The sequence below is a fragment of the Cervus canadensis genome, chromosome 26 (assembly GCF_019320065.1).
Source record: "Cervus canadensis isolate Bull #8, Minnesota chromosome 26, ASM1932006v1, whole genome shotgun sequence".
NCBI lineage: Eukaryota > Metazoa > Chordata > Mammalia > Artiodactyla > Cervidae > Cervus > Cervus canadensis.
In genome coordinates this window covers 26,309,089-26,335,359 of record NC_057411.1, presented here as the reverse complement: position 1 = coordinate 26,335,359, position 26,271 = coordinate 26,309,089, and the positions used below count along the sequence as shown (strand labels likewise).

The 26,271-nt window shown below is 38.0% G+C and overlaps 2 protein-coding genes and 1 non-coding gene across 4 annotated transcripts; 2 read left to right on the top strand and 1 right to left on the bottom strand.

Annotated features, from left to right (window-relative positions):
• Positions 1-225: 225 nt before the first annotated feature.
• AREG (amphiregulin) lies at positions 226-9,958 on the bottom strand. 2 transcript variants are annotated; one of them, XM_043448056.1, is made up of 6 exons: positions 9,568-9,958; positions 8,061-8,291; positions 5,207-5,408; positions 4,322-4,477; positions 2,243-2,354; positions 226-421 (listed from the first exon to the last, which is right to left on the bottom strand). In XM_043448056.1, the coding sequence occupies exons 1-5, from the start codon at positions 9,902-9,904 to the stop codon at positions 2,261-2,263; spliced, it is 1,020 nt and encodes a 339-aa protein (XP_043303991.1). In that variant the 5' UTR covers positions 9,905-9,958; the 3' UTR covers positions 226-421; positions 2,243-2,260. The 2 variants fall into 2 exon arrangements, with proteins under 2 accessions (XP_043303991.1, XP_043303990.1); XM_043448055.1 differs by having other exon boundaries at positions 2,255-2,354; positions 9,568-9,956.
• A 3,096-nt stretch (positions 9,959-13,054) lies between these two features.
• Positions 13,055-13,671, top strand: LOC122428151 (60S ribosomal protein L17-like). Its single transcript, XM_043447964.1, has one exon. The coding sequence runs from the start codon at positions 13,088-13,090 to the stop codon at positions 13,640-13,642; it is 555 nt and encodes a 184-aa protein (XP_043303899.1). The 5' UTR covers positions 13,055-13,087; the 3' UTR covers positions 13,643-13,671.
• Positions 13,672-16,309: 2,638 nt separating this feature from the next.
• On the top strand, positions 16,310-16,381 carry TRNAC-GCA. The gene has a single exon. It is a non-coding gene; the product is annotated as a tRNA-Cys (tRNA).
• The last annotated feature ends 9,890 nt before the right edge of the window (positions 16,382-26,271 follow it).

The window sequence follows — 26,271 nt, the reverse complement described above, 5'->3', positions numbered from 1 at the left end:
GTACTTTCTAAGAAAACAGTTAAGTTTTGAAAAGAAACATCAAAACAGTAAAAAAAAAAAAAAAAAAGAAGGGGGGGAGGAACTCCTTTTAAAATGATCATTTAAATGTTAGAAAAATACCCTAAAGTCTTACAATCTCAAAAGTCATATTCAAACTCTCAATCTGTTTGCTTAAAAAAAAGTTTAATGAACTGCAAAATAAATACACTTCCATTAAATATTAAATAAATTATTTACAACTTGAAAAAATACTTTTTATCTCCATGCATCTTTATGTACAGAAATAAGACTTAGAAATAAGTGACAATTGAAAGTTTAAAACCATCAGAACGAAAAGGTTCTGTTTTCTTAGGATTCGCTGAAAAGAGGAACCAACGTATCACTTGCAGTTGTGACTTTGCAGTGACTCCGATCTGATACCCTGTTGGGAAATAAAATGAACTGTTAAAGACAGCTCAATTCCAACATAGCTTTGAGATAAGGTCAAAGAATAATCATCTATCAGAATTTCTGCCAATTTTCTTTTTTTTCTAGGATGTCTTGTGGAAAGCACTAAAAGCTTTTTAGAGACAAACTAGCCCTTCTGACTTGAATCTGTCTTTCACATCTGCTTTGGTTATATGCTTACTTGGGTAGAAGACTGTATATGTTCAAACCTGTTTCATCAAATTCTGTTTATTAAAACTGCAACACTGAGAATAGTGATGAGAAATAGTCTTCCTAACCAATCTATGAAGCGGACATAATTAAAAACAAAGATTAAGTGGCTCAGTATATTTATGATATACAGTTAATTTAGGATAATTAGTACCAAGGGCATAATAATAGTAGCTACCAGTTAATAGGCAGCCGCAATGTGCCAACACAGCGTATTCCTTTTCCTAAAGTCATTCTGGACCTCCTTTGAGAAATTTCAATTGCACTAAACAACCAAAAATAAACTCTTATTCATGCTGGTGACTTTAGCTTCAGAACATTAAGCCAATTCATTAATAACTTTTGATGAATAAGTATTGAGTATTGCATTGGCATGGATAATTATCTATTTCATGACTTACTGAGCTAATTCTGTAATAGGCTCAGAACATAATGCCTGTACTTAACCAATGCTAAAGATAGTGTTCTCCAAGCATCTGGAATGTTAATAAAAAATGGAATGCATAGAAATATGCATATTTAGCAAGTATCTCAAGTAATTCTTAAAGCAATTGAAGGCAGAAAATAATATTGGGCTGGCCAAAAAGTGCATTCGAGTTTTTCTGTAAGATTGTAAGGAAAAATCCTAACATACTTTTTGGCCAACCCAATAACTTAAGGATGTTGACCTCTTTCCAAAATGTCTGAGGAAATGGAGTTCCTTCTTTTGACTGACATTAAGAGTCTCCTTGATCTCCTTGCCTCCCCTCTTCCTCTGGAAGTTTGTTTCATCAGCTGTTGACTTTAGTTATCAATGAAACATCCCTCTCCATATTTTCTCCATACAACATGCTCAGCTCTCTCTCTTTACAAAATTAAAAAAATATATATAAGAACTGCAATTTGTACACTAACCAAGTTCCTCTCAAGTGTGAGTCCCCTCCATTCCTACTTCTTTGCTGTGTAAGGATATCCCACTGATGTTTCTACTTCCTCACATTTGTAATGCAGGTGCCCTAACGTTGGCTCTCCACCATGTGAGCTCAGCCTATCAGTTTAACCTTATCTTCTCCAACACCATTTGAACTAGATCATCTTTCAAACCTTTCTAAAATAATCTAGCCCATCTCTCACTATCGATCTTCCTTTCCACTTATAATCACTTGTCCCACTCTCGTCAGTTCTTTGAGGCTCACTTCCAATGCCATCCTCCATCGCATCTTTTTCTGTTCCCTAAATGCAGCCCACTGGATTCTCTCTCTCCTTCACTGGAAACTCTTCATATTCCATTAGTTCCTTTTTTATGACATATATTTTACTCCCCCTGATATTCTTGTTTCTTGCATTTTTTTCTATCTTCAAAACACTAAGCTCTTTGAGAACAGAATTTGTGTCTCCTTCATTTTTCTACCCCTTAGAATAGTAAGGACATGCTCCATTCTCAGTATGGAACTGCAATTCAAGCTGAAAGAATAACACTTTTGTGTAGCCAATGTTCATAGTGTACTATTAAGAAAACGTGCTTTTCTCATTTTCCTTCAGATAATAGACGTTATATTTTTTAGATTGTAAAATATTATTTAAAGATAGCTTTTAAAACTCAAACCTGCAATAATACCTTCAGTTATGCTACAGTATGTGCATTTCCATTTTCTTGTCGAAGTTTCTTTCGTTCTTCAGCGACACCTTCATATCCCCTGAGGTATCGTCTTCGAAGCCTTCAGAGAACAAGATATTCTACTGTCATCAAAGTTCTATTCATGTATATATTGACTGGGGTTTCACAAGCACAGAGAATTTCTTTCATGAGTCCTTATGGACCACTATACACTTACGGAACCACTCCACCAAACCCAAAACTAAACCCAGCTAAAAAGTATCACCAATGTTCTTTTGAGGGAATCTTTATGTTGACTTTATATAACCATATTCCCAAAGTACTGAGATTTAAACAAATGTCCATTGGGGTGCAAACTTTTAGAAGGCATGAAACACATCCATATTTTCCCCCAAAACAGCACAATTTCAGGTACAACTGGAAGAAGATAGTGTAGCTTTACCACAGAAGGGCCTTATGCTTGCACAAACTAATGTAAATGCTTGTTGTTTTTTTTTTAAACAGGCTTAAAAACAAATTGATTTTATTTCTAAATATAATAAATATTTCTAATTTTATTTATTGCTACCTGATACCAAAAAACTCAATGGTCTGAAATGTTTTAGTGTTGTTCAAGCAATTCAATTTTTATTGGCTTTTTAATCAACTAAATGTTATTATTAAAATCTTAAGAACTTTTGTTGTGATGTTTGGGAAAAAACTGATTTGAATTTTGAAAAAGTAGCAACTGTGTCTTAGGCTGGTATTTGCCATGTGTTTCAAATACAGGGAAGAATACAAGAGAAAAGGAAAACATACCAAAGTTTTTCCATACTTTTCCAAAGGATTATTAAATATTTCAATTTGAATAATTATGAGTTTTTGAATAATTCTTTCAAAACATCTTCCCTAACTGGCAGTTTCTTCTTCTGTAATTCTGTGTCAAATAATAATGGTGTCTGAGTGTATTTTTCCTAAACACACTTGCATATCATATCGGGCTTGAGGTACCAACAGACCGAAATAATTTCTCGGATGTGCAAAACAAATTTAAACCACACATCAAACTTGACGTGCATCATAAAATTGTGTTTTACCTGGCATTTTATCATTAGCTGATCTGAATTTAAAATAATAGTAAACAATGCCAGAAGATAACCCCTTGTTTCCTGAATGGCAAGAGTAGTAGATCATGTATACAATCCAGTTGTTAAAAGTAATTTACCAAGACCTAAAATTAGAATAATGAGTCTTGCTTTTCCCAAGCTCCAGTAGCACATGAGTCATTACAGAGCCATTCACACCCTCACCCAAGCTCCTTAATCTACTGACTTTTGTTTGACAGACAATGCCATTTTTACATACCCACCAGTGGCTACTACCTAGGACAGTCTAGTTCTAACATTCATTGGTCATGAAGTGAAGTAAGTGATCTGTTATTATGAGCACAGGGAAGATACTGCTAGAATGAAACAGTAATAGAATTGTCCCTGCTTCCTACGCCATGCCATATGGAGGAAATGTTTTTTTTTTTTTTTTTTTTTTTTTAGTAATTGAATTCCCATACTGCATTTGACAATAACAAAATAGGCATAAGCTCTAAAAAGTCAGTACCATGCTATCAAATTCCTAACTCAGAATTTTGCATTCTGACAGAAGCAGAAGACATATCTTTTCTCGGCTCCTGGTTTGAAGCTCTTTGTGAATTTTTAGTATCAAAGTAATGTCTCTGACAACCTAGGTCTTAATTAGCTTCTGGGAAGCTTGCTTACGCTTAATATACTAATAGAAGTTATCAGCAATCTGAGATTCGGAAATAGTCATGAGTAGACATATAACATGAAACTAAACCATCAATGTTTAAGTTCAAGAAAAGGGGTTCATATATTAAGTGTCAGTGGTGGTCAAAGGAATACATTTAACCATATTCTGTGAACTGGCAATAAAGTGTAAAGATATGGCCAAATATCACGTACCACTAATAGAATAACTCACATAAAATATGATACCATATTAAGATAAAAATGCTGAAAAAAAAATCAACCTGGCATTACTTTATTAGGGATTTTAAAGACATGCCTTACTTACAGGATTGTAATAACAACAGCAATAGTTGTGAAGGTCATGGCAGAGACGAAAGCAGCTATAGCTGCTAAAGCAATCTTTGATAAATCGCTGTCGACCAGACTCTGAGTTTTCATGGACTTTTCCCCACATCGTTCACCAAAGTACTCTGTATAACATCTGCAAACCCACATTTTAAAATTATAATCACTGAAAAGATTCCAATAAATTTTATGTTCACTTTCCAGATCACAAACCACCGTTAATTCTAGCATTCAAAAAATCAGTCCAGACATTTATTAGTATTTCAAAATGATGAGATGTAGAATGCATTCGAGCCTAAGGTCTATTAGTATAAGAACAAGTTGAGATTAGTCTGGGTGTGATATTTCAGGAAGACACGCCTTTTCATTCTTTGTACTCCTTGTATGACCAACTGATGAATTCAGTGGCTAGTTATGCAGCTAACACATTCCACTACCATTTAACGTGCTAGCAGCTTTTAGGGGGAAGGAAGCAAGAACAACATTAAGTGAAAACTACTTTAGTTCCTTTTTTTATCAAGAGGTTTTGTAAAATACATATTGCAAAATGATGGTTTCCACCAGGGTTCAGCAAACTATGGCCCACGGGTCAAATCCGGCCACTTGCTAGGTCTTTTATAGCATGTAAGCCGAGAAATGTTTTTGTTTTTTTTCCACAGGTTTAAATGGCCATGTTTTAATTGGTTATATGATAACCATACATAATCTTGACCCACAACACCCAAAATATTTCATATCTGCTTCGTTAAGGAAGTTTGCCAACTCTTGGTTTATACATTGAAAAAAAGCAAATGGTTTTCTGCAACTAGGGGTTTCAGACACAGTGTTAGAAATATAGAATTCCACATGATTTAGGGTAACTTACTGGCATGATACTGTTTCCAGTTGCTCTAAAAATGTGCATTTTCCATGAATGCAGAAATTTTGAAATTCTGTGTCACACAGATTTTTCTTCTTTCTGTTTCTTCTATTTTTCCCATTTTTGCCTCCCTTTTTCTTTCTCTTGGGTTTATCTGAAGTCTTTTCACTTTCTGTTCTGTTTGTCTTAGGCTTAACTACCTGTTCAACTAAAAAAATAAAACGGAAAAGAAAAGATTTATTAACAGCAGTCTCTCTTTATGTGGAAGACCATTTGGAAGACGTGAGAGAAAAATGTCCTAGCAATGAAAGTTCACAGGGATAACAGCCGTATCGGTCTCATTTTTTAATATAACTCATATACAATAATCGAACAAAGACAATATCTGTATTATGTGGCATTTAGAATTTGAACACATTTGTTATTTTATTAGCTTAAAAACATATTTTGATTTATTTGTGTCAGTATTATTATTACTGATAACAGGAATAATAGGAGTTACTTGTCTAGGAAAATCCATGAAATATTTTAAACATTTGTTTCTACTTCTAATACATACCAGGTTCTTGGTAACAAGCATTAATTTAATCAAACCCAAATCACAGTTGAATGTATTGTTACTATCCATATGATACAGATGAGAAAAAGTGGAGTCGAGCAAAGACAAGTAAATTGTACTAAGACAGTAGCTAGAAAATGGCAGTGCTGGGATGTTAAAGCCTATTAATACTCGATTATATTCTGTTTTCTCTTGGAAAAGCTTAGTTCCATTAATTAAAGTGGGGTTTGAGTATATTTGATGATTTTTTTTTACTCATATCAGTCTTGTGCTATCATAGTTGGGAATTGGTGTGTATTACCTGAGGTGAAGAAAACTGAGAATTATACAGTAGAGTGAACTTTCTTCAACTTCCTGATTACAACAGGTTATAATTAATTGATACCTTCTGGGGGCTAATTTCTGTGATCAATCTATTTGAAAAATAGGAGTCCAGAAATATTTGTACTTGATGCTTCATGGGTTCATCCTAGCTCTTCAGAGTCACAGAAACCTTTGTTCAGTGTCATAGCTATGCAGGGTATAGTTTACTCACACATTAAATATAGGAAGGAGGAGTTTCTATGTTAGAGCTGTGAATTTCATCTTACTAATCTCTGCATAGGTTTATCTGAGCAAGTATTTAGTGAGCCCAGAGAAAAGAGTCATAAAGTCATAATAAAGTTAGTCATAATGGTTCTGCAGTGCCCAGTAAACAGAGAACTCCAGAAACATAAGGGAGGGTAGCAAAGCTGGAGCCCTGTGATCAAGGTAATGAAAAATTAAATACTTTGAGTATTTTAGCAGTTATTATATCAATATTAATAATAGTCAAACTAGGAGCAACGTTTAATAGGTGGCTATGCAATTTTTGTGTTGAAACTTCCCTCTGAAGATAAGAAAAGTACCCCAAATTAGAACAGTTCCTCTAACAGAAACATTTTAAATCGATATTACAGCACTTTATCAGATACATTACACATTTTAAACAGAGACAGTCACTATGCTGAAGTGCTACAATATACATTATCTTCATGGCTCAATTTTCACTGTATTTTACAGTGCATTCTAATTTTGGCCCCTAGCCATTTTCATTCATCACCATCAATTCATTTGGTCTTACGAAATGCTAACTTGAAACATCTTTAAGAGAAAAATTTCTATAGTCTTAATGGTCTCATCTCATCCCCCTCCCAAAATAAGAATTAGAGATGGACCCCTTTCCCACGTTATGCAAAAGCACATAAAGGAGGTGTGGAGCAAGGGAGGAAAATGGAGTATTTGATAAAACTTTTCCCACCTGCCATTGTCTTCATGTTATCACTTGCTATTCCTTCACCAGTTCTGGGAGCTAGACAGAGGGGAGGAGTCAGGGAAACTAAGATCAGGAAAGAAGACGCTTTAAACCCTGCCTTCATAATGGATGCTCCTAGGATATTTAGATCTGATTTACTGATGACCTCGTCTGCCCTCAAACTCCAAAGTAATATGAGAGTAATGAACAATAGTGACCTCTTACCCTGGTACCCTCATTTTAAGTAAATGCTCTTTTTGAAAAATCAGATAATAGCAGAAGAGAAGAAATTGTAGGTCACTATTATTTAACTGACAAATGAGATTTGGGGTTAAACAGAGATGTTAGTGATATAAAATCCATGCATATTTGTTCTTTAATATTTCCAGAAAGTGATATTACTATTATTATTACCAATCTCGCAACACAATACACAGTGGCTAAGATTCAATCATTCTTTTCCCATTACATCTTTCTGTTCCCTTACCTGGGTCTCCTGCACTGCAGGCAGATTCTTCACCAACTGAGCTATGAGCGAAGCCCTATTTGAGTCCAACTGCAGTTATTTAGAGAAAAATGGTGGTAGGGAGTGGCTATAAAAGCTGAGATATAAAGCATATGGGATTGGTTGATGTCTATATTGGTTTCTCACACGGGGGAGTGGTCATGTGGCAGAGTATCTGAAATCCAACAGATTGGAGTTTCTCATCTGGCTGTGGAACTTTGGGCAAAATGCTTAAACTTCTTAAGCTTCAGTTATCACATCTGTAAAATGATAACAATTCCTACCTCATAAAGTTGTGAAGATTAGACTTACCAGACATGAAACGTTTGTTAGAGCTCCAGACACAAAGGTTGTGCCCACTAAAAGCTCTATTTGAGTTTCCAGCTTAACTAGCGGGATGCACAACAGTCATACACATAAGAAAGCCACTGGAAGATCCTGGAGAGGCTTTTCTTTTGAAGCAGCTTTGCTCATACAAACCACATATCTTATAGGCTATACTGTCATCTTATCCTCTACTTACCTCTGACTGAATCATCTACAATATAGCCAGATATCTGTGGTTCATTATCATACTCTTCTGAATAGTCATAGTCGATCCCCGAGAACAGTTCGCCACCAGGAGGCGTTTCACTTGCAGAGGAAATCTCACTTTTTGAGGTCACCTCAAATCTGTCGGCACTGTGGTCCCCAGAAAATGGTTCCCCTTTTCCAGGGTAGGTGTCATTGACGTCTAATCCAGCAGTATAATGGGCTATGGGAGCGAGAATAAGAGGAGAAAAGAAAAAGTAAAGCAGGGTGACTGTTCTCTCCAGTCAATTCTGTTCGGGAGGAATGTTTATCTTCAAAGCAGTGACTGCACATGTGTTGTTGTTTGTGATTGAGTCACTTATGAAAGCTGCTTCGTACTCTGCCGACAAGGAAACTCAGCTGTCCCAATTACAGAGCTTCTTTCATTTAGGTTTTCTTTTCCACAGATAATCTACATTAATTTCCACATCAAAAACCCGCCAAATAGGCAAATTAATGTAAAATAATTATTTAACATTTAATATAATTATTTAAGGGGCAACATCTAAATATGACCATAACTTCATATATAGAATAGAATGTTACCTGTTCCATTTTAATAAACAGATTCTAGAGATCAATCCAGTATCTTCTTAACACATGCTTACCTTTTAAAAAACAGTATGCGTATCAAATGTAAAAAGTAATATGAATAGTAGTTGTTAATAAATTTTCTTACTGTCATTGTTTCTTATTATTGCTCTCACTTAGAGAAGAAACTAGGGACTAGGTAGGACTTGGGGGCCAGTTTCAAGCCCCTGCTTTATCCTTTGTTGTTTAGCGGCTAAATCATGTAGGACTATGTTGCGACCCCGTGGACTGCCAGGCTCCTCTGTTCACGGGATTTCCCAGGCAACAATACTGAAGTGGGTTATCCTTTCCTTCTCCAGGGGATCTTCCCAAAGTAGGGCTCGAACCCGCGTCTCCTGCTTGGCAGGCGGATTCTTTAGGTCTCAAAACAGTGTCAGAGTGGTGCTTTTAAGTGGAACTTCTCCCTGGGACGATGCCAGGCCCTCTAGAATGGTCAAAAGAAAATCACTTGACAGAGGAGACGGAGAATTTAGGTAGGAGGCAGAACTCCTAGGTCTGGGACTTAACTACTCTTCTCCAAGATCTCGGGAAATCACTTTACCGCTCTGGACCTCTGTTTCTTTATCTGTCAAAGGAAGGGTCTGGATCACAGGATCTCTAAGCTCTCCCTCCTCTGGACTAAAGTGAGAGTACAAAGATTCTCAGGCACCCTCCTGCGGGCCTGGAACCTCTAAGACACCCGGCCTCTTCTCTACCTCCATAGGAGGGGCCGGTATGTGGATTACCTCCCACCGGACCGGGGGACACCCGGGGTTGGCGGGGGGAGGGGGGGGGGGTGCGGTTGGAGAAGCATCAGCAAAATCCAAGGGGCGACCGGTTTGGCCGCGGCGGGAGAAGCTCCGGGCAGCTCAGAGCCGGGATGTCCTCACCTGAGCCGAAGATGAGGAGGGACAGCACCGCCGGCGCCAGCGGCAGCAGCGGGGCTCTCATTGGTCTCTCGGAGCGGCGGCGTCGCGGTCTCTGGGGCAACTCGGCCGGGAGCTGCGGGCGGGAAGAGGCGGTGGTGGCCGAGAGCTGGGACGCGGGGGGCCGCGTGGCCGAGCTCGCAGGCCCGGCCAGCCTGGGGCGCTGGAGGCAGCTCCTGGAGCTCGCCTCGGGATCCCTGGGCGCGGGCTCCCTGGGCTCAGGCTCGGGCGCCAGGTGTGCGAACATTCCGGAGGTGCTGCGCGCACCTGCCGCTTTATAGGCCGGGCGGGCCCCGGGCATCGCCCGTGACGTCACTCCGCCGCGGAGGGTGGAGGCGGGCGGCCTCCCGGGAAGAGGTTACTACCCCAAAACCACACACGGATGCCAGGCGCCCCACCTCCCGGGAGCGCAGAGAGCCGCTGGAAGGAAGTGAAAATTAGACTTCTTGCTCCAAGCCGGAAAAAAAAAAAAAATTACCAGATCCATACAAGGGACGGGAGTGGAGTTTGGGAGCTAGGAGCTGACATTCAAAAGTCCCGAACTTTCAACCTATCTGAAAATCCTAATATACTTTGGTTGATCGTAATGTTACCACAGACAGGAATTAACTAGAAAAAAAAATCCATTTTAAAATGTTAAAGTACCTTAAGATCAGGAGTGACAACAATGGCCCGATGTCTTTAACAATAACTGTCATAATATGACTACAGAGCCCACCTCCTATGACAAGCTGCTTTATTTACCTTATCTCACTCGGGGGCCCTTCCCCACCCACTACTGTGATGTGGTCAGAATTTCCAACCACCTCCTGTCCAATTTCTTTTTGCGGCCCAGGACCCGTCCTTGTCAAAGTTATTATTTATTGATTTTTTTTTTTTTTGGCAGAACAATACACTAAAAATATTACCAATACCACCTCACTCAAAACCTAGGGAGGTCTAAGTATCATTTTCCCTGTTTTACAAGAGGGACAAATGTCAGCTTTACAAGGCAGGGAGGACTTCACACAGCTGGTCATGGCAGGAGCCAGATAGATTCATCTTCAACCTCATCTCACTCTTAAACTCTCTTTCCACTCCGATAAAGGGATTTAGACTAAACTTCTCTTTGAAAAGAGAATTTCTACCGGAGAATAATATTTAACCTAAAGGAATAATCTCTGCTGATAGCATATTGGCATTGGATGAAGAGTGGTGGCCAAGATTTTGCTTCTGGAATCCCAAGACAGAATGGGCCAGCTTTGAGAGTCCATTTAGAACCTAGCAGGGCATTTTAATCATGACAAGTAGCTAAAGTGAAGAGAGAGGGAAAGAGTTGATTAATTTGACTAACTTCAATGTGGCGGCAACTCCAGAACTTGATTTTTCATGACTTGAAGAAGAAAAAAAAGCATTGTTCTAAGTATTTCTTTGTCCGGAAGGTACCTATCTCTTCTGTGACTGTTCCAGTAAAATAGTTCTTTTTAGGAATGTGGGTCACAGTGGCATGTGTCCTGGTTCTGGGAAACTTTTTAAAAGTTGCATATTTTTTAATGACATGTCATAATGATGTAGGCTAAATAGTACCATACATTTAGTAGGATAAAATAAAGAGTCATGACTCATGTCTTTGCTCCTATTGGACATTTGTTGAGAGCATATTTTGTGTATTTCACTTGTTTTCTGTTTTATGCAGGGAGATAATTAAACGATGACCAGTTCGCAGTAGCTCAAGGAGGTAAAAGTCAGATGCAGAGCAAAGTAGTTCTGTTATATCAGATAAGAAGGATTGAGTGCCACGAAAAACCAGGATACAGTTTAGTTTTGTTCTGTGTATCACGGAAAGCATTGTGGAAAGATGGAGAGGTCACTCAATGGTCTTCCCAGAAGCAAGTGTAAATGAAAAGAATACCTGAAGACTAGGTGTGACCGAGAGTGGAAATCAGATGAGAAAGATGACCCTGCCCATTCCAGGGTGAAGCAGGGGCCTGCATGGTCATCTTTTTTGGTGGATGAGGTGACTGTGATTCAGAGAGACTCACATTCTTACCAGCAGATTTCAAAAGATGGTGGAGATTTTGTTTAGCATGCAGATTGTTGCCTAGACTGGTATATCTTTCTGCTCTCATAGGTTTTAATTTTGTTCTAGTCCTTCTCTTCCTCTCTTCTTACTCTTCCTTCTTATTGAAAGTAAAAGTGAAAGTTAAAGTCGCTCAGTCGTGTCTGATTCTTTGCGACCCCATGGACTATACAGTCCATGGAATTCTCCAGGCCAGAATTCTGGAGTGGGTAGCCTTTCCCTTCTCCAGGGGATGTTCCTGAGCCAGGGATCGAACCCAGGTCTCCTGCATTGCAGGTGGATTCTTTATCAGCTGAGCCACCAGGGAAGCCCTTCTTCCTATTGAGGTGTATTCACCTATCATCAAAAGTGTTTCACTTTGAAGTGAAAGTGGGCTCTTTACATTGGAAATTGTTTTGTCTTTTTCCAGTTGGAAATTTAGAGGGTGATAATTTACATTGGGATGGAACATAACATAGCATCATAGGGACTGAGTGCTTAGTATGAACATGAGATTCAAACCAATTGAGTTTTCATATACAAATTCCACCATATAGTAAATTACCTAATATCTGAAAGACTCTGGATTCCTCATCTGAAAATAAGAATAAAGATACCCACATGCTGTTAAGCAGATTAAATAAAATACATAAACAATAACACAGATCCTGCTTGTAGTGAATACACAATAAATTAATAAACTTGACTGTTATTAAATATCATTAATCTTAACATTGTGATAGTTACATTATATTAATCATACTGAAGAACTAAGTGACCCTTAGAAATGTAGCTACTCACAGAGTAAGTGATCAGTAACCTCCTCCAGTGTTTTCAAGTCATGAACTTTGTACCCACTTCACATTAAGATTAAGCATTTTGACATTATAGTGCATCACAGGATATCATGGAGTGTCATAATAGTTGCATCACAAAGGCAGCACCCCTGATGACTCATGGCATTCAGGAATATATGCTTGAGAAGGAAACCAACCCCATGGAAGTGTGGGATTCTTTACATTCTGATTGCTAAGTTGAGACCAGGAGGAGCAATTTCAAAAAACTCAAGTAAAGAAGCAACTCTTTTTATCCTAATAAACTGATGATTCCCTCATTGGTTTGATATTAAAGGTAGCCCCAAAGGCAAATGTTCCTAGCCAGTCACACACTCTTTTGGTTCCTAGTATCTAGAGCCTGATGATATTTTATATGTAGAGTGGAAAGCAACTCACTTTGACTCTGCTAAAAGATACTCTATAGAACCCACAGTAGAATTAGTTTTTGTTCATATAGTTGATCTTGAAATTTTACAAATAGTGTCAGGGTCTGAGTAAATATTGCATCATGGTCATTTTTATGAGTCAACACATGAACTCCCAAACTAAAATTAAGAAATTCTCTAAAATACTTCCTTTTCTGGTAAGCGGCCTGAGCTGACCCTTAAAAATGGTGCGCTATTCACTCAACCCAGAAAACCCCACAAAATCATGCAAATCAAGAGGTTCAAATCTTCGTGTTCACTTTAAGAACACTCGTGAGACTGCCCAGGCCATAAAGGGTATGCATATCCGAAAAGCCACCAAGTATCTGAAGGATGTCACTTTAAAGAAGCAATGTGTGCCATTCCGTCGTTACAATGGTGGAGTTGGTAGGTGTGCACAGGCCAAACAGTGGGGCTGGACGCAGGGTCGGTGGCCCAAAAAGAGTGCTGAATTTTTACTACACATGCTCAAAAATGCAGAGAGTAATGCTGAACTTAAGGGCTTAGATGTAGATTCTCTGGTCATTGAGCACATCCAAGTGAACAAAGCCCCCGAGATGCGGCGCAGGACTTACAGAGCTCACGGTCGGATCAACCCCTACATGAGCTCTCCCTGCCACATTGAGATGGTCCTTACCGACAAAGAACAGATTGTTCCTAAACCAGAAGAGGAGGTTGCACAGAAGAAAAAGATATCCCAGAAGAAACTGAAGAAACAAAAACTTATGGCCCGGGAATAAATGCTGCAGAAAATAAATGCAAATAAAAGTAAAAAAAAAAAAAAAGAAATTCTCTAAAATATAAGCAACAGTTCATATAGTATTAACAGATACATTAGCTCCACTTAGATATCTATAATTTTCTACTTTTCATCTTCGAAATATCCACTCTAAAGAGTATGTAATTTCTAGGCCCTTCAAAAAGAGACCTTAAATGAACTTGATCATTTTAATTTGACAGAATGAAATAAAATTTCTTGCTCTTTGTATCCTTCACATGATGACTCTTCCAGAGCAAGGACCAGAAGATGGGACTGAAAGTCATAAATGATTTGATACAGTGGGAACTGAGTAAACACAGTATATAATTACAACATACATTGATATATGTGCAAAAATCAGTCCTCTAGGTAGTTCATTTATTCATCAAGTATATTTTGAGAACTAGATATTGGGTTAGAACTTTAAATTAGTCATAGTGCCCTTATTTTTAAGGTCTTTACATTCTATTAAAGAGAAACACATAGTAACCAAGGAAACAATACACAAAATAAATTTAGTTAGTGAAAAGTGCTAGAAAGAAATAGAAAGTGTGATATAGAGAACTTGAATGGTGGAAGAAGATGATATTAAGAAATGCAAGGTAGCCCCTATTTAAGTAGTTCATCTTTTCTCCCTAGAGGAAACATGGCAGGATAAAATGGGGAGAAGTATCCTGTAGAATGATAATAACAATATGTAAGAGCAGAGAGAGACTTGTGGGCTTCCCAGATGGCGCTAGTGGTAAAGAACCCATCTGCCAATGCGGGAGACCTAAGAGATGCAGGTTCGATCTCTGGGTCAGGAAGACCCTGTGGAGAAGGAAATGGCAGCCCACTCCAGTATTCTTGCCTGGAGAACCCCATGGACAGAGGAGCCTGGAAGGCTATAGTCCATGGGGTTGCAAAGAGTCGGACACCACTGAAGTGACTTAGCACATACACACACAGAGATGCATGAGACAGGGTACTCAGGGCTGGTGCACTGGGGTGACCCAGAAGGATGGGGTGGGGAGGGTGGTGGGAGGGGGGTTCAGGATGGGGAACACATGTGCACCCATGGAGGATACAAGTCAATGTATGACAAAATTTTTTTAATTTTATTAATTAAAAACAAATTCATAAGCAGTAATTAACAATAGAGACAGGCATATACAAGAAGAATGAGGAATACAGAGACCTTAAATTGGACCTCACAGGTGGACCATTTTAGGACATTGTAGAAGAGTCTATTCCACTAATCACTTCTTAAACACCTTTCTTAGCAGTGCTAGACAAGAGCTGTCTTTAGTTCTTAAGCAAAGGTCAGCTGATCGGAATCATCTGAAAACCTTTACAAAATGTACTCTCCATTTTCCTCTCTTGATTCAGTAAGTCCAATGTGAGTACCTGGCCTGTGTGTTTTTAAAAAAAAACAACTTTCAGGAAAATTCTGGTGTGTGCCTCTGATTAAGAACTACTCCACTAGGGAATACATAGGCAAAAAAATCAAGGTACATTCAGAGAGATTATAAAATGGTGGGGCTGCATATTCATAGAGATGGAAGACTTGTTTGAAACATGAAGGATGGAGAAATGAATTTCAACAGGAAGCATGTAAGTGGAATGAAGACATTTATCTTATATCTAAGAAACTCATCTTACAAATTGATTTAGATACTTTTAGTAATAAATAGGGAACTATTTTAATGTAATAAAATATGTCTGAATATATGAAAAAGAAAAAATCCACTTTGCATATAGTCCTTCAAGACTCCGTTTCTCACAAGAATGGAGTCACATCTACACCAGATTATTATGGGCTCTCACTAACTCAATTCTGAATGTAAGATCAGAAAACTAGACGTCCATAACCATCATCATACACTGAGTTAGGAAGCATGTATAATTTTAGTATGCTGTCACTTCTTTATGAATTTAGGATTTTAGGATAAGATTTGGCATTTTATTATTTCTGAAAAATCTATTGAGGTCAAATGGTCGAAGTACATTAGAGTCCTATAGAAGATTTTTATAGTTTACCCATTTTAGTCAGTAAATAATGATATCCTTAATTCATTATTTCCAAAATTGTGTGTGCTTAATCTTCCTTTAATGCATTTCTACTTTCCTTAGCTTCTTGCATTTTATTTTATAAATTATCATTCCAGTTATCAAAAATTCAATATTGTGTGATGACCACTTTTTCATAGATGTGGAACTCTTGTTGGTATTGTTCAGTCGCTTAGCCATGTCCAACTCTTTGCAGCCCCATGGACTGCAGCACGCCAGGCTTCCCTGTCCTTCACCATCTCCCCGAGTTTGCTTAAACTCACGTTCATTGAGTCAGTGATGTCATCCAGCCATCTTGTCCTCTGTCATCCCTTTCTCCTCCTGCCTTCAAACTTTATTATATCTGATAATAATAAGACCCAGCATCAGGGTCTCAATGAGTTGGCTCTTCATATCAGATGGTCAAAGTATTGGAGCTTCAGCTTCAGCATCCATCCTTCCAATGAATATTCAGGGTTGATTTCCTTTAGGATTGACTGTTACTTGCCTTCTTTTACTTAAAAATTGACAGCATATGCATACATTTAGTAATTCAATGGCAATATTATTAATGATACATATTTGATGTTTCTATTATCACTTTAGATAGTCTCCCGCTTCCCTGGTGGCTCAGAGGTTAAAGTGTCTGCCTGCAATGCAGGAGACCCAGGTTCAATTCCTGGGTTGGGAAGATCCCCTGGAGAAGAAAATGGCAACCCACTCCAGTATTCTTGCCTGGAGAATCCCATGGACAGAGAAGCCTGGTGGGTTACAGTCCATGGGGTCTCAAAGAGTCGGACATGACTGAGCGACTTCACTTACTAACTAAGCATTCATGCATTTTTAGCAAAGCTAGGTTATATTACATATAGATTTTGTTGTGTGTTCCCATGATCACAACAGGCTTTTTTTCCCTGAGTTCAGTAAGAATAGCAGTTTTTAAAGATCATAAGTGAAGAAAAGACTATTTCGCTGAATAGACCACTCATGTACAGTCTGTCCTAGGCAGAGACAGATTAAACCACAAATAAAATGACCTTTGTATGTCATACTTCCTAAAGCTTTCTGAATGTATGCCCTGAAATTATGTGACCAGAATAAGAAGAAGGCAATATGGAAAAATACATACACACGTGGACTTCATGGATAAAGAAGAATTGAAAAGATAGCCATACATTTTATAAACATTAAGTGCATTTTTAGTAAGCTTCCTGAAATCAATATTTTCATCCTAAACCTGGATTTTGGGCGTCCCAGGTGGCGCTAGTGGTAAAGAATCCTCCTGCCAAAGCACGTGAAGCAATAGAAGTGGCTTTGATCCCTGGGCAGGGAAGATTCCCTGGAGCAGCAAATGGCACCCATCTCCAGTATTTTGGCCTGGAAAATTCCAGGGACAGAGGAGCTTGGTGGCTACAGTCCGTGGGACTGCAGAGGGTTGGACACAACTGAGCACCCCTGGATTGATGTGCTCCCAGATGATTTTGCCATCTGCAGAGGATATAAGACTATTTCACTCCTAGGTTTCTTTTCTTCCACAGAAACTATAAAAATCATTCCTTTTGGTCACTTCTTAGGGTAGCAGACTTTCCAAGAAGATACTTTTAATTTGCTAGACAATTTTGAGATCCTCAAGCACTATCTCGTGTGACTGTAGAAAATATATTTGACTTTTCAACAGTACAACTGTCCTGAGCAAAAGTTAATAGTGGGGGAATGTTACTTACATGATAGCAAAAATTTTTGAAGAATTTTTTTAAGAAATATAAATGTGATCAAGTGTTTCCATCTTAAAAATAGTATTTACTAAAATTCTTACATTTATTGAAATAGGAAAAAAAAAAACAAGACTTTGAAGATATATTTTGCCTAAAATTGCTTATTTGAAGAAACCCATTTAGTCTGCACTTTTAAAAGTTACTTTAACTGCCAGATAGTTATGGATATAATAACTTAAAAAAAATTAACTATATTTTGTTTCTCAGTTTTCCTAATTTGGAGATTTGAAAATATGTCTATACATGTTTATAAAATTTGCTTCATTTTTTTTCCTTACAAATTGCAATCTGCACAAAGTGATTACTGTAATGGTATTGTAATGGTAATGGTAATGATAATGTAATATAATGTACGGGGAAAAACTAAACAAGTATTGTGGCTTTATTTCTGCATTCATAGATTTTGGGAGGTAGCACACACACAAAAGGAAAAAGAAAAGAAGAGTGTAAGTCTACATTTTTTAAAAAATCCATTGCTTATAAGAGTAAAACCAAGAAAGTTTTATAGACATATATTAACATTTTTATATAAAACATTAATAAAGCAGTGTGTTCAGTATGAAACTTTTAATAATATATTTACAAATATCTACATACATGTCATATATAAATAGGTACATGTAGATATACCTGAACAGAAACATTCTGAAAGGATATAGAAAGAATGTCAACAATGTTAGTCTGGTTAAGGAATTCATTGCTCTGTATGTTCTAAATATGTGTGCAAGGATCAAATATTACTTCTTTTTTGTTTTCTAAATTAAAAACTCCAATCCAAGGCAAGAGAATGATTTTCCAAGCAAACAGATGTGACATGATTTCTATAATCAGTTATTTTGTTTTCTGCAATTAGGATGTCAGTTTTGAAAGACAATGATCACTGGAGCTGTCTGCTTTTCCCCACTCTTCCTTACCCTTAAACAGTTGCTCCTGCATTTGTTCTGTCCTTTGCTGGGTGATGTCCAGGAGGTGGAGTGAAGAGGTTAAGACTATAAGATCTGAAGTTGAAACTACTGGATTTAAGTACTGTCTTCTTCTTTTTTAAATTTATTTGTGTTCCGTTGAAAGATAATTGTTTTACAATGTTGTGTTGGTTTCTGCCATACGTCAACATAAATCAGCCATAAGTATACATATGTCCCCTCTCTCTTGAATCTGCCTCCCACCTCCCACCCCATCCCACTCCTCTAGGCTGTCACAGAGCATCAAGTTGAGCTCCGTGTATCATAAAGCAAATTCCCACTAGCTAGCTATTGTGCACATGATAATGCATATGTTTCAATGCTATACAGTCTATTTCTTACCAACAAGGGCAAATGATTTAAATGCTTTTGTGGATTTAGCTTTCTGATCTCTAAAAAAGGAGATGACAATAACCACTCCTTAATCATAGGACTGTTGTGACGTTTAAATGTGATAATGCATGTAAGACACTTGGAATGGTATCTGACCTTTCATAATTGCTCAAAGATCTTTTGTAATTTTCTTATGATTAATATTGACACAAATGAAAAAAGTACTGGAAAATCCAATGAAAAAATTTCAATGCCTATTTGTGGATGGGGATAAATAATTAAACATTGTTCTAACTGATTTCATAACTTGAGAACCTCTGCTTACTGTGACAGATAAGCCTTTAAGAATTTGAAACTTTTTTAGAATGATGAAAGCAACATGAGTGAGCCCTGTTATTAAGGTCCTATTGCAAATAGCTTGCACTGCTGACTTCAGACGCGTGACATTTCCAGAGCATTGGATGAATGAATGTGTATGCAGTCGTGTCTGACTCTGTGAGACCCCATGGACTGTAGCCCACAAGCTCCTCTGTTCATGGAATTGTCCAGGCAAGAATACTGTAGAGGGTTGCCAGTTCCTACTCCAGGGCATCTTCCAACCCAGGGGTTGAACCCTTGTCTCTTGTGTCTCCTGCATTTGGGAAGTGAATTCTTTACCACTAATGCCAACTGGGAAGCCCTTTCCAGAGCATCAGTCTTTTGAACTCTGTGGGAGAATGTGAGGGTGGGATATTTCAAAAGAACAGCATGTATACTATTTATGGTGAAACAGATCACCAGCCCAGGTGGGATGCATGAGACAAGTGCTCGGGCCTGGTGCACTGGGAAGACCCAGAGGAATCGGGTGGAGAGGGAGGTGGGAGGGGGGATCGGGATGGGGAATACGTGTAAATCTATGGCTGATTCATATCAATGTATGACCAAAAAATAAATAAATAAATAAATAAAAATTAAAAAAAAAAACATGCAAAACCTATGTTTTTTCAGCTGTGCAATATTTTCCTACTATATGATGTCTTCATACCATGATACCATGATTTCACAGTAAAATCAGACCATTTCTGCTGTGAGTACATTGTTTGTTGGTGAAATTTTTTTTTTCACCATAAACTAACCCAATTGAGCAATTTTTCCATACTAACTACCCCATCAATAATTTTGTCCTAGACATTACTCAGTAACTATTCCCATCTCTTTCTTTAGTAATAGAACCCTGCTGTTATTCAGGTGGCAATATGTACAATTTAAATAGAACATTTCCCAGGTTTCCCTGAAAATAGTGGTGACCATGTGACTAGGTTCTGCGAGTCATGTCTGGTGAACTGTAAGCAGAGTATGGGTAGAATTTCCGGGAAGGCTTCTTGAAGGAATTTGGTGAAGTTAGGCGCCACACTCTTATTGTTCTCTCTTTATTCCTTTCAGTTGCCTGGAATGTGGACACTTGGCAGCATCTCCCAGAACTGTACTGAACCATGAATTGACCCTGAATCGGAAGGCATGTGCTAGAATGGTGGGAAAGACAGAAAGAGCTGAATCCCTGATTTGGAGCGGCTGCACCACCTCTGTACTCTTTACCTTGGAAGAGAAAACCTACCTTGATTAAGTGGCTGTTATTTAAGCTTTTCTGGTATGTGGTTTTCTAAGCCCAATATGAAATGATTTGGTAATCAGACACTCTCGCATTTATAGCAATATTCCCTTCCATAGCAATGTCCTCAAGCTAAAGACCACAGGAGCACAGCTGAAGGGAGGGGGAATGCACACTGGGGTACATGGGTATATCAATAAAAGACGGTGTTGAGTCAGTGTTAGAAAGGACAGAGAGGATCTGGACTTGTGTTAAGTAATTTAGGGGAGGGCATTTTTCTCTGAATGGGAAGCTGTCAGGAAGTGGACATAAATCTATGGTTGAATATCTTGGTCTTCCAAAGAAGCGGGGAGGCTAAATCTGTTCATTGTGGAGGCATCCGCAGTCATCCAGGGAAATCAGGATAAGAGGATGTGTGGTCACTGCTGTGGCTTGAACCACATTCATGTCTTGCCTGTGTTCAGGTGTGATTGTGAAATGGTCTTGATTTTGCCATCATCCATCATAGCCATACAGTGGCCGTATTTGATGTTGCCGCTGTGTGAAATTTTTAATGTTCAGCAGGAGAACATCAAGGCCAAAGTGGGAATAGCAGGCCAGCTCCTGCATGTCCGGAGCTGCCTTTCCTTTGTCATCTGTAAGAATAGTTGGTGTGGGTTAAGGGCTCAACTGTTGGTTGAATGAACCGAGTGAATTAACAAGTGTTTAGTGTACAAATTAAGAACCTCCAGTTACTATTTTTATTTCACAGTGACTTACGTAACATTTGGATACGCTTACATCATTTTCTAAAATAAATTTTCCACATAAGAAAGCTGCATAAGGACTAGATTAACATGGTCTCTAAAGCTAATGAAAGAGACACTTGAAAAGATACCGAGAATGAGAATTACCATATCCAACATGGGTAATATGTGAAAACAGGGGCAGGAATATATTCTCTTCATCTGTTTACCACTCTTAAATCCTAGCACAAGTTTATATGCATTGCATGTTCTCAGCAAATACTTAACATTATATGGAGGTCCTGAGATAAGAACAGAATCCATTAGGTGTTTCCTATGCTAAAAACTGAAACTATCAGTTTAGGTTTCCATTTCCTTTATAGATGCCTCTGACAGGAAAGAGTACATTTAAGCTGCAACTATTATCATATAATTTAGATAACATATATTGAGAGTCTATACTCTAAGTACATTTTAGATGTCATGTCATTTGGTCTTCATAAAATCCTTTAAAGTATGTTATCATCCCCACGTAACAGATGAGAAAATCAAAGGTTCAAATAACTTGCTAGAAGGTTGCACTTTTATTTGATAGAAGTAGGATTCAAACCAAGGTCTCTTTGACTCAAAGCTCATGCATTTAATCATTATTATATATCATGGTTTTTTTAATGTTTTTATTTTTGGCTGTGCTTGGTCTTCATTGCCACGCGTGGACTTTGTTTGGTTGTGGTGAGCAGGGTTTCTCTCTAGTTGCAGTGAATGGGCTTCTCATTGCAGTGGTCTCTCCTCTTACAGAGCACTCTCACAGGTTCTAGAGTGTGGGCTTTGCTAGTTGCAGGGCACGGGCTCAGTAGTTGTGGCACACAGACTTAGTTGCCCCACAGCATATGGAATCTTCCCAGACCAGAGATCGAACCCATGTCCCCTGCATTGGCAGGTGGATTCTTAACCGCTGAACCATGAGGGAAGCCCTCAACAAATGTTTTTAAAGTTACTTGCTCGGTAAACCAAATACTAATGATATGATAGTGTAAAAGAACCTAGAAATAAAATTGACTTTTAAATTTTTCTAATTGATAGAGCAGAGAGCAAACATATAAAATAACTCTAAAATAACTGAAAATAACTAAAAAATCCAAAGGACTAAAAAAATCTAAAAAATCCAAACAAATCCAAAAAAGCTCATAGGACTACATTCACTGTTTTAGTAAAACTGAAAGACAAATGTGCCAATATCAGAAGGGTGATATAAGAATGTTAAAGTTGGCTCTGTCCATTGGAACACATTTCCAGGAAGGATTTTCTCTAGCCCAAGGAGTTCATCTCTTTCATTCTGATAGCTGACACATCATTACTGAAAAAATAGATATATCTATTTCACTCAGTCTAATGCCCGAGTAATTACTGATTAGAATTTGTCTTCGTAGCTTGTCCAAGGTCAGTGCAGGTCAGAAGATTCCTGTAACCAGGCATATCGGCAATCACAGTTCTCACTAGAAATTACTAAATCGACATCTGGATTTCTGCCTCACTCTGTGCAAGTTTGGTTAGACTACCTCTGAAAGTCAGATTTATCCTTCAAAAATGGCCATGATGGTGTTCTGAATGTGTAAGTCATTCATTCATTCAACCTATTATGTATCACCTGCTACATATTATATATTATTAGGTATTATTCTGCATTACCTATTATATCCCAAGAATTGTGATAAGGATGTAAAAATGAAAAACAATTCTTCTAAACAGTTTACAGTGCAGCAGATGGAGACAGAGGAGAAGCAGATGACTATAATGCATTGTGGTAAGTGGCATGATCTAACGAAAAGACATGCTACCCTGAGATCTAGAGAGTGTGGGAAGGTAGCCTAGACTTAAGAGCTGTAGCAAGGCATCCTGGGAAAAATGATATCTAGGGAGAATGAACTGGCCTCGTTAGCTGAAGGCTAGGCGATTGTGTAGATGAGTCTGTTGTGGGAATGGGGGTGACGGTGAGGAGAACGCTAGTGTTCCAGGCAAAGGTCACAGCACTCTCAGAAGCCCTCATCTCGTTGGGACCCAGGCATCAGGTACTGACAGCTCTATCTGTCTGGGCCCGTGTCAGCCGCCTTACGACATCACAATGAAATAGATCACCTGAGACATATTTGATGTTTCATCCTTATAACAACAAATACTCTTCTTCTCTGACCTCTTTTCTTTTACCCCAGCCACATAAACAGACAGGAAGCCAAAGCCCGGCAGTCAGCGGCGCTCCTCTGGACTTGATCCCCTATGACGTCATCTGGCTTTGTTTCCCGGTGTTTAGAGAAAGCCTGTGGAACCGTTGCCGTGGCAGTTCTATTAAACATGAGTCATTCCGGACACCTTCACATGCGGAGCACTCTTCATTGAGGAGATCTCAGTATGTGTACTGTGTGCTAACTGCAGAGTTCAGGGGTTGGAACCTGCTCTCGGAAGCCTCAGATACGGTTCTGTAAAATGGAGGAGGGATCCAAGATTGGCTTTCACAGTGCATTCTTTAGGATTTCAACATGATAAAGGTGGATTTTAGCATAGAATAGTATTGAAAATAGTATAGCTAATAGGGAATATCGACATACCCTACCTATTAAAGCTTACCTGAGTGCCTTTTAATACTGATCTGTGTTCTTCTCAACACAAGGAACGGAGTGATGGATAATGAGGATGAGATTCTGTGATGTCTCCTAAATCTATAACATGTCTCCATGGATTTGTTTTAAGAATATTTCAACTTCTTATATACTCAAGATGTCCAGACTGTATCTTGGAAAAAAATAAATTTATGAAAGAAAAAACACATTTTATTAAATATAAAATAAAAAAAAAAAAAAAAACCCACACAGAACTGAGTGAGCCACCTTAAATTTCTTTTGGAATGTCAATGAATTAAAAATAACCGACAATGACAGAATTTAAAACAAGTTGTCTCATTCATCTCATTGCTAAATTTTCAAAGTAGTTTTGGGAGGTGGCTAGATCAAATCAAGAATAAAAGTGTGAATAAAATAATTCAGAAAGGCCGCCTGTCTCCACTACCACTTCCCTGTGCCATTTATCTGATGTTATCACTAGTGTCATTTGCTTTTTGGCTCTGCTGGTGGTTTTTGTAACTTTATATATTACAGTATTAGCTCTATTCTTGACTTATTAGTTTTAGGTATTGTTTAGTTCTCCAGTGAAGGAAAAGAAATGTAATATTTCACACTATCTCCCAATCCCATTTGGCCCTCAATTTTTTTAAGTTACATTGCAATTGTACTTTATCAGTTGCCTTCATGACTTTACAACATTCTTAAAGCACTGTTTTGGATTTGTTGACTTTACATAGAGAATACTGACTCCTTTCAAGTAAAAAATTGAAATGTGTTCACTTTACTCTTTTTTCACTTTACACTTCTTTGTCTCCTTCCAATGATCATTATTTAAGCTTACCTCATTTTATAAATTTAGGGTCCTATTCCGTTACTATAGTTAGTGTCATTTTGAATGTTTATATAGATGACTTAAAACTGAAAATACATAGGAAGAGATGTCATTTGCATTTTGCCACTCCAAAGAGGACTTTCCTAGCATCTGTCAGTCTATCTCAAAGTGTCTTCAACTTTCTTCTCTTCTTGTAGGTTACAACCAGCTGTTACTCTTTCTTGAATGGCATACCATCCTCTTTCATGTTCTCCTTATTTAGCTTTTTCTTTCCCTGGAATATCTTTTCAACTAAACTTTTGCTTTTTTTCTTTTGAACTTTTTATTTCATACTGGGGTATAGCCAATTCACAATGCTACAATAGTGTCAGGTGAAAAGTGAAGGGACTCCATTCTCCCCTAAATCCTCCCCCCTCCCCATCCAGGCTGCCACATAACATTGAGCAGAGTTCCATGTGCTATACAGTAGGTCCTTGTTGGTTATCCATTTTAATATAGCAGTGTGTACATGACCATCCCAAACCCCTTAACTATCCCTTCCTTTCGGTAACCTTAAGTTCATTTGATAAGTCTGTGAGTCTCTTTCCACTCAAGTAAACTTTCTGATATAGGGTGTGTGAGCTGTTAGTTGTCCACATTCTTATACATCTTAAAATGTATTTTCTTTTCCATTTGACTGTTAGCTGTGTATCAAATTCTAATTTCAAAATAATTCTACTCTGAACATTATAGACACTGCCCATTGCCTTCCAATGCCCAAGAGGATCACCATCATCAGTCTGACTCTCACGCCTTTCAGGACACCTTTTGTTTGTCTCTGTGAATGCTTTCAGGATTTTTCTCTTAGGACATTTGGTTATCGATTTGAGATATTATTTATAAATTAAAAAGAAGATCAGCATTCTCTTTTAATAAGAATTGTTAACACTTTTGTGTTGTATCCATTTTCTAGTTTTGATATAGTTGAGTGTCACCTGCATGATGTTAGGAGATGATTTGAGATACATTCCTGATCAGATGCAATGATTTTTTCCACAAATGATTGTTATTTAAACCAATGGCCATCTATTATTTTTTCTTTCTACATGTCTCTTAATACCTTTCCATCACAGAGCTTTAACTGACTTCAAAAGCACCTCAAGATAAGGAGGAACTATGTGGGATGCAAAGAAAGAGCCAGACTTGGCTTTCTATAAACCTACTGTGTACTATGTCTGAGTCATAACCATTTTGTTGACTGTTTACTTTCCCTGTTGTCAGCACGATAGAGCTAACACCAATGGCTTGGAAGTGAGTTACACGCTATTCTTAGTTTATTACAATCAGCTCTTAATAACTTGGAACTCATTAGGTACTCTGTGAACTGGCTTCTTTTCCTTATGTGGCCTGGAAATGGCCTTGTGCTGGAGCATTAGACCCTTTTAAAACCAGGACTTTTATCCCAGTGTCAGAGTGTAAATAAGGGAAATGAAGAAAGACAATATTCAGAGGACAATTGTGATGCTTAACACAGGTTTAAAAACTTGATCAGTCTTTAGTGGGCCTAGAATTCTGCGGCCTCTGGTATTTTCTCTTAAAATTCTTTGATGTTATTAGAGTTGAGCTTTAGCTTTTGGCTAAAGTGTTGATAAAGACGATAATTAGTTTAAAAAGGGGTATCTTGATTCTTAAAGGAGAATCTAACAATTTAGAGGGGATTATACTCTTTATGTTTCTTTAATGTACATTCATCTAATACAGAATATAGCTAA